General features: G+C 39.3%; 2 protein-coding genes across 3 annotated transcripts; one reads left to right on the top strand and one right to left on the bottom strand.

The window, feature by feature from the left end:
* Positions 1–2,308: 2,308 nt before the first annotated feature.
* Positions 2,309–4,701, top strand: pmch (pro-melanin-concentrating hormone). Of its 2 annotated transcripts, XM_030150204.1 has the most exons (4): positions 2,309–2,386; positions 2,570–2,772; positions 4,301–4,439; positions 4,550–4,701. In XM_030150204.1, the coding sequence occupies exons 1-4, from the start codon at positions 2,314–2,316 to the stop codon at positions 4,597–4,599; spliced, it is 465 nt and encodes a 154-aa protein (XP_030006064.1). In that variant the 5' UTR covers positions 2,309–2,313; the 3' UTR covers positions 4,600–4,701. The 2 variants fall into 2 exon arrangements, with proteins under 2 accessions (XP_030006064.1, XP_030006065.1); XM_030150205.1 differs by lacking the exon at positions 2,309–2,386 and having other exon boundaries at positions 2,408–2,772.
* A 488-nt stretch (positions 4,702–5,189) lies between these two features.
* Positions 5,190–17,066, bottom strand: parpbp (PARP1 binding protein). Its single transcript, XM_030150184.1, has 10 exons — positions 16,917–17,066; positions 16,369–16,602; positions 16,148–16,252; positions 15,441–15,611; positions 15,195–15,349; positions 11,139–11,322; positions 10,795–10,976; positions 9,307–9,388; positions 6,036–6,225; positions 5,190–5,512 (listed from the first exon to the last, which is right to left on the bottom strand). The coding sequence occupies exons 1-10, from the start codon at positions 17,064–17,066 to the stop codon at positions 5,190–5,192; spliced, it is 1,776 nt and encodes a 591-aa protein (XP_030006044.1).
* Positions 17,067–17,797: the final 731 nt, after the last annotated feature.

The following is a 17,797-nucleotide window of genomic DNA, read 5'->3' as shown; positions in this document are numbered from 1 at the left end:
TTTTACAGGAAAAGTGGTTGTAAGGCTTCATCAGTCTTCGACCATTCTTTTTTTTCCAATAGGACACACAGGATTTCACTTTACTGGCTTTCACTTTTGCTGCTGCTCTTGTCAACTCAGCAGTTGTTGTTGATAATCCCAAATGTTCCCCAGTTATCCTGAGGGTATAAACCAGGGTATATGCCTGTTTTGGCGAATGATGAGTTGATTGTGACAAATTTATAAGTAGCCTTGTGTCACATTTTACTGTTAGTGTAAGCCAAGGCCAAATGTAAAAGGAAATAGAAACACATGGATCCAGAAAGCGCGCTGTGAGCCCTGTGCTGCAATGGGAATATTAGCAGTTAGATTAAAGCATTTGAAAAAAGTGTCTAAACCACTGGGGGAGATTCTCCCTCTTTCTCAATTTCAGTCGACAGTGGAAATTCACTGAGGCTTGATTATAGCAGGAGAGAGTGTTGGCTCAGCTGTGTGCTTTAAGAACCCATGATGTCAGAGCCTTATTTTCCTTGGAGAGACTCTCATCAGCTGCATTGTTCCAGGAAACCATGGTCTGTTCTCTGGGCAACAAAAAATCCTGCCCAAATGCGGCGGTCCCCCCCTTTGCTCCTGCATCTCAGCTGAATGCAGCACACTAGCATCTGGCACAACTCAAGTCCCTACAGTATACACACATACACAGTTATGAAGCATCATACATGCAGCATCAGTGCATCACATTCCACAAGAACCAGTGCCACCTCTGCCGTGACACTGCATTTGTGTTTTATTTCTTTTTTAACTTTCATTGGAAGATGAGTGTCAGTGATGAAAGGCAGTGTGTAAATACAGTGCAAGGAAATAATGTGCTGACCCTTGGAGGACAATAAAACAATGTTGCTACTGATGTCATTGGGCCCAGACTTCTGAGGCCTCTTTACGCAGAGAGCTGTAGGCGGTGTGACTGAAATACAGCACCAGCAAATGACAGGTGATGTGAGCAGCTGACAGAGCTGCTGAGACAGGCTACTCTGCAGGTTTCCTCTAGGTCAAAATTTAAAGCATACATAGACTCTAACAGAATCTGGGCACAAAGATAAATTCTTGGAGGCAATATCAACACTGTAAACTTGTGACAGCTCAGTCAGTAGTCAGACATTTGGCAAGATTTCATGAGCTGTGTTGTGGAAACTTGTCCACTAAACATAAAGATTTACTAAATAATGTGCATGGATACCGAGTGAATCACATCTGGTCTTTATAAGATTTCAACAACTGTTGACTTAATTTGCAAACGTGCCTTGTTAGAGAGTTATGATAATTATTTCTTAGAAATTCAAAGCAGGGAAAAATAGCAGAATCACCAGATAAAGACCTTAACCACAGCTCAGAGTGTGAGAAGCTAATAGAGGCCAGAAGTCTTGGATCAGGTGGACTTGTATTGATTTGTGTTATACATAACAGTAAAAAAGTATGGTACATATTTGCATAGGACCTGAATATTAATGCAGCAATTGGATTTCTGTGAGATAAATGAGAAATTTGGGAAGAAAATGGAGAAATGATCAGAGAGAGAAAGAGCAAGAAAGGTTACAACAACAAGGCAAGGAGCTCAGAAGTTCAGTTGTACTTCTGCTGGAACAGTCGTGCCCCTATGGACAACTTCAGTCCCTCAGTAGAAGGCCTTACCCTCCAACAATAATACTTAGAAAATAAAGGCTGACCGCTCCAAGCAAAATCACTTCAGCTGGGTTCAATAGCTATTATTCATGTTCCGTTTCTCCTGCTCTATGGCTCCTGTGATGTTAATAAGGTAAGCCTGCATGGAGCTGGGTCAACATGAAAGCCCTTTGATTTTCCACCTCTTATCATCAGCTGTTGGTCGACCCAGTGCTCCCAAGGCTTTGGCATACTGGCATATCAGATTCTCTCTTTGAAATTGCTCATCATCATTTTCTGTAATAGTGTGACCCCATCAATAGCAGGAGCTTAGGGATTTTTTTTTATGTGTTGCTGACCTTTGCGGGTGATCCATCATGGGATTTCACTCAGCCATGTAAAGCCTCTGATGCCATTCAGAGAAAATGACTCACTTTAAACACTCAATGGGCATCTTTCTTAGGCATAGTCAATGTTTTCTACTGGGTTCATTTAAACAAGTGAAGTGTACAGGAAGATATAATAAATAATTCCCACCCTCTGATCTCTTAAGAGCCCACTTCATTTCCCTGTGTTGAAAAACCCCCACCATGTTGTCCCTCTGTAGCCATTTAAGAGTAAGAAGATTAAAATAAGCTCGTCATCTTCTTTCTTTCAAGATATGAACAGAAGTATATGTACTTCATAACACATTTTCTGCCACTCTGTAACCCCAGGTCTTTAAGATGGATGCATCCCAGCAGGACACGTAATGATTTTTACATTGAAATGTTTTACATTGTTAGTCAAGTGTTCTCTCCCTCAGTATATAAGACAGCTGAGAACTCAGACACATCACTTGTTAAGCAAGACAAAATAAACCAGTCTGTTCTGAGTCACCAAATATTGTAGATTACCATGATCTCAGTCTACTCTGTCTTGTTTACTCTAGTCCTGTTCTCTGAGCTGAATAACCACTTGGTTACTGTGGCCATGCCTGCAAACAAAATTGAAGCAACAGATCAAGATGGACTGGATTTGTCCCTGAGTGATGAGCCCATGACTGAGCGGGCTTTGGGTTCCCCTCGGCGAAGCCTCATCTTGGACAACAACATCCGGGACGAAGAAGGAAACCCCAAAGTTATCTTTATCGCAGTAAGTGTCACTTTACAACTCATTATTAAAATCTGAAGCCTCTAAAGGAGCAATTTAACAAAAATAACTATAGTAGTATGTGAACCAGTGGTTTATTTGTCTTCGAGTTTTGAAATATTTGTCTCTGAGATACTGGCATCCAACAATACAAACACAATTTCACATGACCAGTACAAAAAAGGACCTCTGAAATAAATAGAAAGTTTAATGGTCATCCATGCAGCATTAAACATTACATTTAAACAAGTCCAGCTTTTTTATTAGAAAGTACAAATATGTTTATGGTAAGAGTTGAAATATTCAGCATAAGATTATGCTCATGCTAGATATGCATTTTTTTAACAGACTGCTTGGTTATCAACAAAAAGCAAACTTAAAAAATAAGAGCAGAGAAGTACTCTAAATAAAATATTTATTCATTTATGAATATTGTACAGGAAGTTGTTTCACAAATGCAACAGTTAAGGGGAAAAAATGTCTTAAAAATATACATTTCCTCACAACTGTTCAAAATTAGATTCAGAACACTTTATCATAGGTTGTGACAGAAAAATTAATCAAAATTAATCAAAATCAGTTAATGCCTCTATTATGAACTTAGAAAGAGTTGCTGTCCTCAAATCAAGAAGCATCATCTCTTACTTTATAAGGTATTTTTCAGAACTATATCTGAAATCTACACAAAATCTACATAAACTTGGCATGATACTTTTAAATGGCACTGAGAAAAAAAATAAATTGTAATTTAGTAGAATTAACTCTTTTGAAGATCTATACGGGGCAGTTTTAGAACTATTTGTATCTGTCTCATATGAGTATTTATTATTTTCAGTCATGCGGACAGTAAAAGTCATGCATCATAACCCTTCACTGGCAAAAGATTTTTTTAATAAACATGCTCAGCTAGTCATAGTCAGCATAGTCATTCAAAAACAACAAAGAGCACAGTATCTCAGTCCTGTGATTGAATCTTTGACCCTGTTCATTTGGCCACTCTCCTCAATGTTAAGTCAATATTTCATACACTTCTATGAAATTCTTTTACAGCAGCACTGGAAAACTGGGAAATACTCTTAGCTGAAAAGGTCAAATGATCACAAGCCTATAAAAGTTTGTTAGGATCACAGTGGGAAGAATGATGATATTTCTGTGCTCCCTCAAACGTTTGGCTGAGATATGTAAAGAGTTTATCTGGCGGCTGTGTCTCCTGTGTGTCATGAACATAGTGGTTATCTCTGCGGTAATGGGGAACAGGCATAATGGAGAGAACAAAGCCATCTGGGTGAACTGCGGCTGTGGAAGAAAACGGGCCACTGTGATATAGTAAAAACGGGGAAACACATTTCTTCCATTTGGGGTTCCTGTGGCTTGGACCATCTTTTAAAGACAAGTTCAACACCTGTGCTGCAAGTGAAAAGATAATCTTTAAAAGCTGTTTGTGTTATGCAGCAAGCTGGTTATCCAGAGTTTATGTGGAGGTGTGTGGTTTTTACTGTCATGTTAATTACTGATCAATCCTGCTTTCCAGGACATGCGGCTGAAAGGGCACAGTGCTCGTGGGCTGAACCCGGCCTTCACCCGGAGCCTATCTCTGCTCACAGACCGAAATTCAGGCCATGATGCCGATTACAGTTTGAAAATAGATCGCAGAGACACCGACCTCGACAGTACGTATCTATTAATCCATGTGTCCAACAAAATCTGAAAAATATCTTTCCAGTTGCATAAATCAGATTTCTATTATTCCCATTCTTTCACTTTTCCCTTCTCTTTGCAGTGCTGCGATGTATGATAGGAAGAGTGTATCGGCCCTGCTGGGAAGTATAAATATTTCCTAATGCTGCCATCTCCCCTGAATGTGCTGTAAATATTTCTTCCTCATATATCTCCTTGTAGAGAATCAGAGTGCCCAAACATGTAAAACAAAATAAAAGTTTATTAAAAATCAAGAGATTGCATCATATTTACAGAGTTGACTCAATCGCATAATTTTAAGTTAAAAGGTCAAACAGTAGAACTTGTGATTGAATAAAGTGTTATCAATAACAGAAATTTATAATCAATTTGTTCATTTAACAAGACAAAATGCAAAAAAGTGATGTAACACACTTCTCAAACCTAATCAAATGCTCTGTTGATTCCTAGACTTTTGCTTGGTTGAGCTTGTGATTTATGTTTGCCCTCACTCTTTAGTTTTTGAAATAACACTAACAGTTTTAATATAATGAACTAAAGGAATAGCTTGACCTCTGAAGAACATGCATGTATTCTTTCTGGCTGAGAGCATCAGATCTTGTTTGATAAAGCCACGATGAACCATGATGACTTCGTCACATAATTGTTTTGTTCAAATGAAAACACAGTCTTCTATAAGAAACAACTGAAATCCAGCTTCATCCAACCAGTTAGGTGATGCCTTAGACTCTGAAGAAGCTGGTGAGTTTGGCCTGTCCAGTAATCAGCTTCTTTTTATTTGAAGCCTTGCTTACATTTTTAGCAGGCATTTTGACTGAGACACTAGTTGGCTGTTTCTTCTGTGGAGGCTCGTTCTCTGATCCACCATATTGGTCAGATTCCACCTGTTTCCTCTTGTTAGCCTTGTTCTGTGTCTTAATGCCAGGTTCCTTTCTACTGCTTGGGCCTGCATCTCTGTTCTGGGCATTTCCACTCCCTGGCCCAAGAGTTGCCCCCTGTTGCACTCTGCTCTGCTCCTTATTTGGACTTTTGAGGGAAGGCTTGGCTGAAAAGATTGAAACAAAGCAAAGGCAAGTGTGACACAGTGGTTAAAAAAAGAGGAAAAGTTTATGACGAAATTGCTGACGTTAGCAGCCAGTTGAAGCAGGCTGTGTGTTTATATTATGAAGCTGAAATTTAACATTTGTCATGTAACCTGATGGAGCACAGCCTGGATTCCCACGGAACAAAAGACAGAAGGGGAAACGGGCAAAAGTCTGTGTGTGCTTACATGTGTGTTTTTACAACAGATGTGGGGGTTAGCAGGTTTTATGGAATAGGGATTCATTTAATGGCTGATGGTAAGTACCAGTCCCAGGGCAGGGACTAGGAAGGGGTCAAGGCTGGAGCTGAGAAGGTGTGCCTGGGCCACAGTCCAGCTCTATGGCGTCAGAGGAAACAAGACTATCCCAGCAGAAAAAGGGCCAACACAGAAAGAACATTGCATGGCTTGTGATGATAATTTGAGCTTTTCTCTGCATGAAGTATAGCACTTAAAAGACATCTTCAAAGTAGGGATAAATCTGTACCTGTGTCTGTGGGCTCCATGTCAGAGGTGCATTCCTCATCTACCACTGGGGTGGTTTTGAATTTGGGAGCTGGGTGTACACAGGTGGGGACCTGGCTGGTGCTGGGAAAGTCCAGCACACGGTTAAGTGGTAGTTCATCTTCATCTTTGTAAGTGCAGGCGAACTGAGATCGAATGACTCTTTCTCTAACCTGCAAAAGCAGAAAAAACCCAATACAATACAGTTTCATGGTTGTTGTTCAGTATCAAAGAGTACCTGGGATAGCGGCCAAGACGTCTGGTGTTTAGACACCAAACCCTCCTCACTCATTAAAATTTAAAGAGGTGTTCAACTGCTTAAAAACATAGGAGGGTGTACAAAGAATCACAAGACATCTGATTCCCATGTAAAACTGAGACAGAGCTGTTTAATGTCAACATTCTGCAGCTTTTCCCCTTCTCGTTAGTGACAATAGTGGCTATGACAGTTAAAGGTAAGGTCCAAGCTGTCTTGACTGAATTCAGGGTTCCTACACATTTTCCATGTTTCCATTTTTTTTCCAGAATCAATCTTTTGCACTTCTCAGCAGATTTTTCAGACATGTATGGCTTCTGCCTACAAATAGGTTTTCATATGTAAATAAATGGCTTTAAAATCCAACTGTTGACATTAGACTTAAATTCTGACCATGTATGAAAGGTCAACTGATGGTTGTAGCAGACATAAAGACAATAGCTGGGAGCAAGATGAATATAACTCACCCAACCTAGTTCACCAGTGCTTAAACAAAGCCATACTATAACCAACAACCTTTTCATGCTCAGAAACTATGAATTAAGCTTTTATTTGACATCAGCATTAATTTAAATCCAAATTATTTCAGATTCATTATGACATAAAGCAACAGATTCTAGGACTATGCGCCTAGCCTCCTAACAGGCTGTGACTGATAGAGGCTGAAAACCCACCAACAAGGTTTGGTGCGCAGTTCCACTTATACCAATAGTCTGCAGAATGTTCTATCAAATTGGCTAGGTCCATTAAATTTCTTTGCTGACTTTGTTTAGGAGCGTGCATCCAGTTGCATTACATGTCAGACACCTCGACTTGCCTTCAACAACAAAAAGCTCACTTTGACCCATCGTAACTCATGCAGTGGTAACATGAACATGAACTGCATGCACTGGCTGAAAATGCTACATGAAAATGCTTGTGTAATCAGTTCATTATTAAAAATTCTTAATTTCAGATTTTTGGAAGACACAATAGGAGCAATAGTCTGGAAATTTTGACATAGTCTGTTTTCTTTTTTCCACACTTATCCACTCTTTGACAATGAAATATAAACAAATTAAATGCTCCTCTCAAATGCACAGGAATCCTGAGACTTCAACATCAACTCAACTTCACACAATACATGCGTAAGACAGCAGTTCAACAACTTTTTAAAAAAAAAAAGCATTTTTGGTTAGTTTTTATATGCAAGTGAAGGCCGGAATCCTGGCCCTGGGGCACACAGATACACAGCTTTCATCCACTGTTTGATCTACGCCTGCTTGGGATTATCACAATCCAAGGATTTCACCCTTCAGGCCAGTGGGCCACAGTAGGGAGGAGAAATCTGAGGGAAAAAATACAACGAGCAAAGCTGGGTGGGTCCATAAAGCACAAAGGGATCAAAGCCTTTGTGCTTTTCAAAATAAGTTCTTAAAAGAGCACCTAAAACAACAGTAGCCCTAAGACCAGGGCACACTTCAATAATGGAGCTAAAAATGCACGCTGCCCTGGTTGCATGCTAATAAATCATATCTGAAACGCCCTTGAAACAAAGGGAAGATATTGTGGAATGAACACGGCCAAACTATGACTGACAGAGAACAACTAATCCAATTACAACAGGTGGGAGCCCAACGTGGCACCGTGTGGTCAGACGGCCCTCATTCCTCTGAGGGAGGCTGTCCTGAAATAACTCCTGCGCACTGCCTGACCCAATGCTGGAGACACCTGACCAAGACATGCCTGAAAATAATTCCAAAAGCAGGTATAAACAATTTCTCTGGCTTTGTGTTTTGACATGTATGCTCACATTCAGGTGATAGAAGTGAGAACAGGTAACAGGTGCACCGCTACTATCAGAGAATGTTAGAATAAGTCTGAAAATAGAGGTAAGTATTTTAACTTTATAATTAAAAACAACATTATCACAGAAAAGAAGCACTAACTTGGCAGTAAGAGTTGTAGTAAAAGTTATTTTGGTGTGTTTGGATCATCTGAACTCAGAGAGGAAAAATATTGGAAATGTCCCAAATGCAGAAACTAAATCTCTTCATCTCCGTGTGTGCCAGTTGACGTCAGTGCATGATGAAACTGTTGGAGAAGTCTAGGATAAAGTCATTCAGCAGACAACAGGAAACAATAACCTTTCAAGTTTCCCTTGCTAGTCGAGTTACGCGACTGATATGGCATCTTCAAAGTGAAATTGATGCAGAAAGCTTCCGCTCACCGAGTTCAGGAAGCGGTGAGCTGCCCAGGGACCATTACAGCGCACTCAAACAGGAAGGCAGCCAGATTGTGGGGAGCTAAAATGACATCTGCTAGTGCAATCAAATAAAGGAGCCATTTCACCAAATGTGTGTTGCACTTCACACAGTGGAACTACTTCATGTTTATCAAGATCAGTCCTACCTTCAAACGTAAAGTTATTCATGTGCCTATTTTTGGGGTGACTCAGTAGTTGTGTAGTGTACGTTACGATGACGGCAAGTGCTTAATCACACAGTCTGATGCAGAAATCCTTGTCATAGACTGATTTTGAAGGCAACAGAGAACAAAATATGCTCAGCTGTTAAAGATTCTTGCACACTGATCCCAGGAAACATAATAATTATAAACAGAAATGCTGAGCTCACGGCCGGGAAGGAAGACCAAGATATCAGTATCCTATATATGCCACATTACAATATGCACAGTTAGCAAATGGACCTGAGCCCTGACAATAGGATAACTTATCATCAGGACTGGTTAATGGTTTGAATCCCCCATGAGTAAGTAGTTTTATGCCATGGATTTAAACAGCACCCTCAAACCAACACTGAGAGCTAAAACACAGCTGTGCAAACGCGAATGGTGGAAGTCTGTTAAGATGTGAGCTTCAGCTAAGCAAATAAATAATATAATACCAGGGAGAAATTGCAGGATGTAAAGACATTATTTTCAGTGTTTGTACATCTGATTCAATTTGAAGTAAGTGATGGTTTGGATTTAGGTTTTTGGACAAAGGGGCCCATGTTACCTTAGGTTTGAGCAGGTCTAGTCGACTCTGGATTCTCTTTGTCAAGGGCTCTGGAGAGCATCCAGTGACCACTTCAGGGGATCTGAGGAGCAAACCACAGTGAGAGGCAAAGACAAGAGGGTTTATAAATTATAAAAACTATAGGGTTACATGGTCACACCACCCAAATAACTCTGCTTCTGAATCAAAGCGTGAGCTAAAGACTGACGTTCTTTTTTACAAGATAGGACAAAGACGATTTTTGGATTAAAAAAAAAAACAAAAAAAAAAACAAACACTGGATATCAGTCAATTAGCGTAACCCATCTGAGACATGAATTAGTCTACCCACAGCTGTCAATGAATATTGTTATTTTTACGTTTTTGTGTCAAATGTTTGAACAGAATTTTTTTCAGTGCAGTGTGGAGGGATTTTCCTCCATATGGTTTCAGTAAAGCGGTTGGTTTTGGTGAGTTGTGTTGTCTCTTGTTGATCTAATTGCTAATTAAGCTCTGAAAACACCTTGTAAATATGAAAACACACATCTAATTAAAACAGGTATGATATGACTGTTACTATATCAGTAGTACAATGGATAAAATTACATGTTACTTTCATTTGAAAAGCTTACTGGTTTATTGGCATTAATTTGCCAAACATCCATGATTAACTTTCAGCATATTGTAATTCAAGTGGTCTGACAGGAAATAAGAATGTCATTCTTCAATTTCTTCATAGGCTGGAGAAAATCTATACTCTAATGCAAGATTTTCAGCCAGTTTGAGACAGGTTGGAGGAGTTTAACTGAGACTGACAGCTGTAATCACCAGTCACTGTTAAAATTCTGCAGACATGGCTCTGCTGCACTGAGGTTTGTTGTAGAGGCAACATGGCAGCCCCTATTACCATGATAATTAGGCTTCACTTTCTGTGACGGCATCAGACCCTGTAACTTTAAGTTTTGACAGGAGGAGTTGCAGGGAAAAGGTGTGTATTTTCACCCCATCTTATGCCTGCTGTCAGTAGTGAGATGGTCACTAATAAAACAGTAGTGACTGTCTGTAGTCCCAGCTCTGTGACACAAGCAAGTCTTCTTTCTTCATCACCGAGACTGCTGAATTACGACATCTGAAACTAATTTCAGTATGAATTTGTTTCATTTATTTATATTATATTTCATTTATTTATTTATGAATTATATTACTTATTGCATAAATCTTAGGAGTGTTCATTTGTTTATGCATCACTTACAGTTGTCATTTGCTACTGAGAGCCTCTTCTAGTCTAAACATAGTATTAAAATTCAAGCACATTTTGAGTTGGTGTTCATCAAAATTTTGGTAGTGAGGTATTTATTTTTACTACAAATATGTACTAGACCCAAAAATCCATTATCATTCTCTGTGATTATGAATATTGTTTAGAAATTACCCCTGAAATTAACCACATCATATGCCACACAGTATACACTGTAAATATTAGCAGTGTATCAGGTTGTATGTACCAACCTGAACAGTGTGAGCAAACAGGTCCCCTCAGCTCCACTGAGGACAGGCTGGTCCTCAGACAACAGGTCTGCCTTGTTCCGACAGGGAGGAGTGAGGGCTTCTTCATCCAGCAACGCCATGAGCACCTTCACAGTGTCCCGCCCTCCATATGCAGTGGCATGATTAACAGCATAAGCTTTTGGCTAGAGAGCAACAACACCACAACTAAAATCAATGCACTGTCAACTCACATTGCTGACCGTGAAAGGAGGTATGGGTTTTGGGAGAGTAAATAACCATCTATAATGTGACACTGAAGCCAAAAAATGTAGCTCGTGGCTGGATAGGAAGAGGTTATACATTACCCTGGCAGGACTTATCCCTATCATGCTTCCATTAGCAGTCTGTTTCTGGATCTGGTGGAGTTGGCAGATCCTCTCCTTTAGCTCCTGTGCTGTTTCTTCAGCTGCAGTGTATACAGCATCTCCATTGCTGCGTCCCTTCACCAATGCTGCTCTGATAGTAGCCACCAGACGGACTCCACATACACTGAGAATCACAGAGAGGGCAGTCACAATGACATCTGTTTGGAGGGCAGCATTGTGCTCTGACCAGAGAAAAATGTGCATTTGTTTTGGAAAGCAGTCGGCTTTCTTTTTTTTTTTCCAGCAGAGCACACATTCAGGTTTTCTGGATTGAATTAATAGTGCTCAAGAGTTCAGCCAATATTTGCCAACATGAATAACTTTCTCCAAAATGTGAAAAACCAGAAAAGCAAGGGGCCTTAGTCTGGATGTCTTCAGAAGATATACTGCAGCTTCACTTTCAATTAACTGGACACTGACTTTAAGAGCTCAGAGTAATTGTTTCAGTGTTAACATCCAGTTGAGCTTTATTTCACTGTAATGCAAGAGTGCCAATGTTAACATTTATGAAGGTGAAAATATGCTCCAAATCCCTGTAAAAGTCACCCTGGGCACTGTCACTGCACCCACTGATTGACAGGGTTTTTCTCTTTATGGTCTTGGGGGTCTTTCTTTGATCCACTGTCAGCATAGAGCATCCAAAAGTCATAGTAACATATTACTTCTGTACATTACTTATAGTCAAGTGCATTAAAGAATATAAGTAAAGATCAGAAAATGCAGTAAGATGGAAAGGCGGCGGTCTGACCTTGACCCAGCAATGATGTGACTGAACAGGGCTCAGTAACAGAATCATTTGGGAAAACAGATGTTCAGTGAACAAGAGGCCTTGAACTCTCCATAGAAGGTGTTTGTATGAGGAAATACAGTACTCCACTGAGAGCGTAAAGGCACTGACTGCTGAAAGATGCATTTTGGCAGAGTTCATCAGTATCTCATCAGCCTGTATGAACTGAGAACCCTCGGAGGGGCAGCAAAAATCAAATCCACTACTACGCAAACATCACAATGTGTTGTTATGAGGCCATACTTGCTACTGGGACTGCTACAAAGAACGCCTTCAACAGCTTCACCTCAAAGCTTAGCCCTCACATGACTGAATGGCTAAATCATTTCTGATAACCACTTTTGTTGTAGTGCCAAAGGCTTTGACATCCAAAATAATCTGTAATGGTATGGAGAATGATGAGGAGCTTGAAGCTTGATGATAATTCATCAAAGTAAGCACACCAAACAAGGAACAAGTTGTTTAACAAAGACAGGCTTTGATGTGGCAAAGATGACCATGCTTTAGCAATCCAAATGTTATCATGAGAAGATTAGATGGAAGCTATTACAGGGATTTGAAGGAAATCATAATTGGCCACAGTGGGACAGGTGGGATTTTATGATCAAAGGTGTGATTTCAATGTACAGGTGTTTGCCAGGCCTGTAAAACCCCCCCTCAGCAGCAGTGACAGAGTTCAGTTTAACTTTCAGAATTTAACTCAATTCATTGGAATCGAATTGACCAGGAAACTGATATTAACCTGAACTTGAATTGTAGGAAGAAGTGAAGTAATTCAGTGAAAAAAGCACTCAGACATAAATCACAGGTTTCACTGTATTTGACTTCAGCTTCTGCCAGATACCAAAGCGTGCTCAAGTTTTCTTGGAATCTCTGTACTTCCTTCATCAGCTCAAAAAGATTTCTCTGGATAGGAATATATTTACGCAAGTATAAGTTATAATAATTTTAAATACAACATTTTTAACAATAATATTATCGATTATAAGCCGCATTACGCAGACAGGAAGATTGCAAAAGCTCTATGTGGCTTGACGGTGTCCTGTTTTAGTATGAAGCACTGGTTCACCAGAACGAATCAGTCCTGATGTGTTCTCAGAAAATTACCATGCCCTCTGGCAATCCAAACCTGCAGTATAATCTGGGATTCATATGAGTGCACACTGTTCCCAAAGTCCAAACACAACTCTTCCAACTCTATGAATTCTTTTATAAAATCTCTTTTACTAATAATTTCAGTCACATAGTTTAAAAGCCTTTAACGTCAGTTACAGTTATTATTAACGTCATGACTGATGTCATCTGGGACAACCTAGTACATAGAAATTAGTAATGACAATAACAAAGCAATCATTGATGATATGAGTATGAGAAAATTTAAATTTAAATATTATGGTATATATGGTCTGATACTGTATCAATTTTCAAAAATGCTATTGATTTTTACTATATACAGGGTGGGGAAGCAAAATTTACAATGAACATTTAGTTGTTTTTTCTCAGCAGGCACTACGTCAATTGTTTTGAAGCCAAGCATATATTGATGTCATAATCATACCTAACACTATTATCCATACCTTTTCAGAAACTTTTGCCCGTATGAGTAATCAGGAAAGCAAACGTCAAAGAGTGTGTGATTTGCTGAATGCACTCGTCACACCAAAGGAGATTTCAAAACTAGTTGGAGTGTCCATAAAGACTGTTCATAATGTAAAGAAGAGAATGACTATGAGCAAAACTATTACGAGAAAGTCTGGAAGATACTATTAAAGAAGAATGGGAGAAGTTGTCACCCGAATATTTGAGGAACACTTGCACAAGTTTCAGGAAGAGTGTGAAGGCAGTTATTGAGAAAGAAGGAGGACACATAGAATAAAAACATTTTCTATTATGTCAATTTTCTTGTGGCAAATAAATTCTCATGACTTTCAATAAACTAATTGGTCATACACTGTCTTTCAATCCCTGCCTCAAAATATTGTAAATTTTGCTTCCCCACCCTGTAATTTACATGCCAGCAAATGCCATTTTTTGTTTCGGTAGTGGAAAGAATAACGCAGTATACAATTTATTAAACCACCTTTCCCTCTTTGTTTCAGAGACCATCAGGCATCATGAAGTGCTTTAATGTGGACTATTTCGTTTTCAGTGAGCGCTCAGTGTTTTACCATTTTCAACAGGAATGAGGAATTTCACAATGAATTCACTTTCTTATTTAAAAATTTGAGCCATCTTCTCTGAGAAGTCAGAAATTAGTCAAGCAAAATATTCACAAATGTAACACTAAAGCCAATTTTTCTGTCCAGGAATGCAAGTAAATAACTAATTTGCCATCTTAATCAAGACATTGAAACATGCTTTACTATTTTTTTTCTGTGTTTTTGTAAAATAGTAAATTTGAAAATTCATGGATAACAATAATAATTCTATTTTAGAATTAAAAATATAATTTCAGTTAAATGTGCTTCTACATATGGATGTATTAACCATTACAGAAACAAAACATAACATGCTCTGCATTTTCAATAGCCCTCATCCAAATACTGTATAGTGTGAGATTCTGTTGAAAGTTACTTCCCTATAATCTATATTAGATTGTCTTTGTGTAAAACATATTACATACATATTTATATTTCAAAGTACTCTTATAACTGCACAAGGCTGTTTCAAGCAAACATATCACCCCAGTGAAGGGGGTCATGTCTCCATTGGATGGCATTTGACCTTGGAAAAATGGGTAAAGGTGACCTATTTTCAATAGGCTTCTGCTCCATGCCAAGATGCATCCAAGGTATAAATGTGGTGCAGATATCTCAATGCATTCTTCAGATAATGCGATTACATCGTTGAATGGACAGACAGATGACAAAACAATTACAATACCCCTTCGACCAGACATTGGCCGAGGGGTTAAAATGATTACCAGTGCGGTTAACTCAGAGAGGCTGTGGCATAAACTTTACATTGGATGGTGGTCTAAAAAATTTGTTTAGCACCATATGTACATTGTATAATTTAATGCGTTGCTTATAGTATAGTAAACCATAGCCCCTGTACATGACATGCATTGTGTAACTAGATTCTTGAAATGCACAGCCTAACAATAAAGTTACTCTTAATTAGTTATGATTTTCAATACCGCAAAAGAATCCCAAAGACAGGTAGCAACTAGGCTTCTATTGCTCCCTGGATTTAGCTGTACTGTGTACCTTGGGTCAGAAATCTCGCCTAGTATTTCTTCCAGGTTGTCTAGAAACTGGACAAAGTCAGACAGGCCTTTGATATGTTTCCTCAGTGGGTCAGACTGAGTGGGAGCATAGCCTTTCCCTCCAAGCTGGATGGCCCTCACAAAAGATGTCACAGCCTGCAGAGAGAAAGAGAGTGGATTAACAGTCAGTTTTGTTTTTTGTTTCAGTTCAGATACATTGCATCACATGAGCATGCAAATTTCTTACCAGGAAGAGAGAAGTGTTGTTGTTCTGTGCAGCATGCTTTATGTCAGTAAATGCCTGTCGTCCAAGTGTGCGAGTGGGGACGTCAAGGGTGAGCGTCAAGGCCATGTCATTCTTGGAGTTCACAAGTAAACTCAGATAAGAAAAGAAAACCCTTCTGACTGCCATTTTCACCTATTGTAAAAAGATCACAGTTGCAATTTTGGGTTTGAAAACACATTAAATACATTAATAAAACACTTGGCTTGATGTTTTACTACCTTTGTAAAAACACTTAAAACAGCAGCTGACCATGTGTATTAAATTTCCCAAATTACATCATCCAGCTAGTAATGCTGCAGCAAGCCTCTACTACAAACTAATAAATTCACAAGTGACAGAAAAAAATGGAGGAGGGAGACTGTTACAGAAGCTCTTGTGCAGCCCCACATTGTGTTGTGTTTTTAACATCTGTCTGGTAATTGAATTCACCATGCACTCTTTAAATCTAAGTGATATGATGTAGAGTTCCTGTCAATAAGAACAGGATGGAGTGCAGACTGAAATTAAGCCCGCTGACGACTGGGAAAATAAATGCATGGATTATTGCCAGTACATCATATTTCTGAAAAAAAAAAATAGGTTTTTAGTGGGGGACCAAGTGAAGAGAGTGGGATTCTTATGGTCATTTTTATTAGTGTATTAAAGGCTGTAAGAAAGACCAGGCCTACCTGTGAGCTACAGCTTCTGCTTTTACTGGATGGTGTAGATGGAACTGTGGACTCTTGCAACTCTGAAGCTTCTGTTCTGCCTGATAGGAACTGGAACAGCTGGACCTTGGCAAAAGAAAAAAAAAATATTAGAGAGGAAAACTGATTATCTCTAGCTCAGTAGCCAATCTGATCATCCACAATCAACATCATCAGTTTGGCCCAATGCAAATCTCACTCACTGAGCTCACAAGTTCCTCTGGGTCTGAGTCCACTCTCAGCTGTTTGTACATAGAGAAGATATCAACCAGGTCCACAGTGTTGGAGCGTTTCAGGAAGGATTCGTATGCCTCCAGGATGAGATCATAGTTCTCCAAGCATGCAAAGTTGGGCGGTGGCAGGTGAAGTTTGTCTAACAGTAACTGTTTCCAGGCCATCAGGACATCACTCAGAGCCACTTTGAACTCTCCGCCTTGCTGTCACAGCAAGAAAGAAAACAGTGAAAGCAGCAGCCATAATTACTGACGGCCTGGAACCAATCAGTTCAAAAAGCAGAAAGGCCTTCCTCCATAGTCCAAGAGTGGGGCATGAGCAGTCTCAGCCGGAAATCTGTGGTAATGTCATCAGTTATAGAGGTGATGACAGTTTGCCTGATGGTTCAATTGAACTATACCATCATGATGATGTGATCTGGGCACAGACAGCACTGGATTTAACCAGCCACAGAACATACAGCAAGAGCACTGCTAAGCAAAAAGGGGCTGGTTTTAGAAAGGGAATGAACTGTTACCTGTTTATTCACTTGTGCCATGGCCAGCTGCAGCACCATAAGCATACCATCAGCTCCATGAATGGTGGTCCGTTCAGACTGTATAATCCTGTGGCATTCTCTCCTGAAGGTTTTCACCATGAGTTTTAGATGGTCTCCTGAAACCTCCATTGTTTCCAACACAGCACTGTAGGACAAATACTGGGTGAAAACTTTAGTAATACTAGATTCACAAAAAATTTAATACAGTGATATCACTACTAGGCTATTTTCTTTCATATGATGTTAAACTGAAATGTTCCTGTACATCCTGTCTATCAGCAGTAAAATTAAATTTTAAATGAGCAGAGTAAAGTTATGGTATACATGTAGAACATTAATCTGTCATCTGGTAACACATTATGGAAACAAAGCACTTAAGTGAGTGTGCCTGAGGGCTACTGCTAAGGTGCCTTGGCGTTAGTGCATCTCAAATACTACATTACACTCTTGATGTCACTTTCGATTATTGTTACGCATTGATATGACATTTTATAGATTTATATTATCAAAAAGTAACAAACAAGTCGGATAAAGGTGTTCCAACCTGTAAATCAGTAGCGGTCGCCGGTGTGTCACCTCCACAACAAAAGCAGATGTTTGAATTTTTAAACTTCCACTGACGTCAGCTGCTATAGACCCAATCAGCATGCAGTAGGAACAGCCGGACCTCTCTCACAACTGATTTATTTTATCACTAGTATTTTTATATTTTCAAAACACATATTGCCGACATATATTATTAAATAAACATATAAATATTTATTCAGTTATTATTTCTTTGTTTGAATAATATCATTATGTCATTGACGTTCACATTGTTCGAAGTTTCCCCTTGTCAAGACACACTAGTGGTACAGTCC

Source organism: Sphaeramia orbicularis, chromosome 12, assembly GCF_902148855.1.
Source record: "Sphaeramia orbicularis chromosome 12, fSphaOr1.1, whole genome shotgun sequence".
NCBI classification, from domain to species: domain Eukaryota; kingdom Metazoa; phylum Chordata; class Actinopteri; order Kurtiformes; family Apogonidae; genus Sphaeramia; species Sphaeramia orbicularis.
Note: the sequence above shows the minus strand (reverse complement) of the source record. Positions and strands in the feature narration are given on the sequence as shown.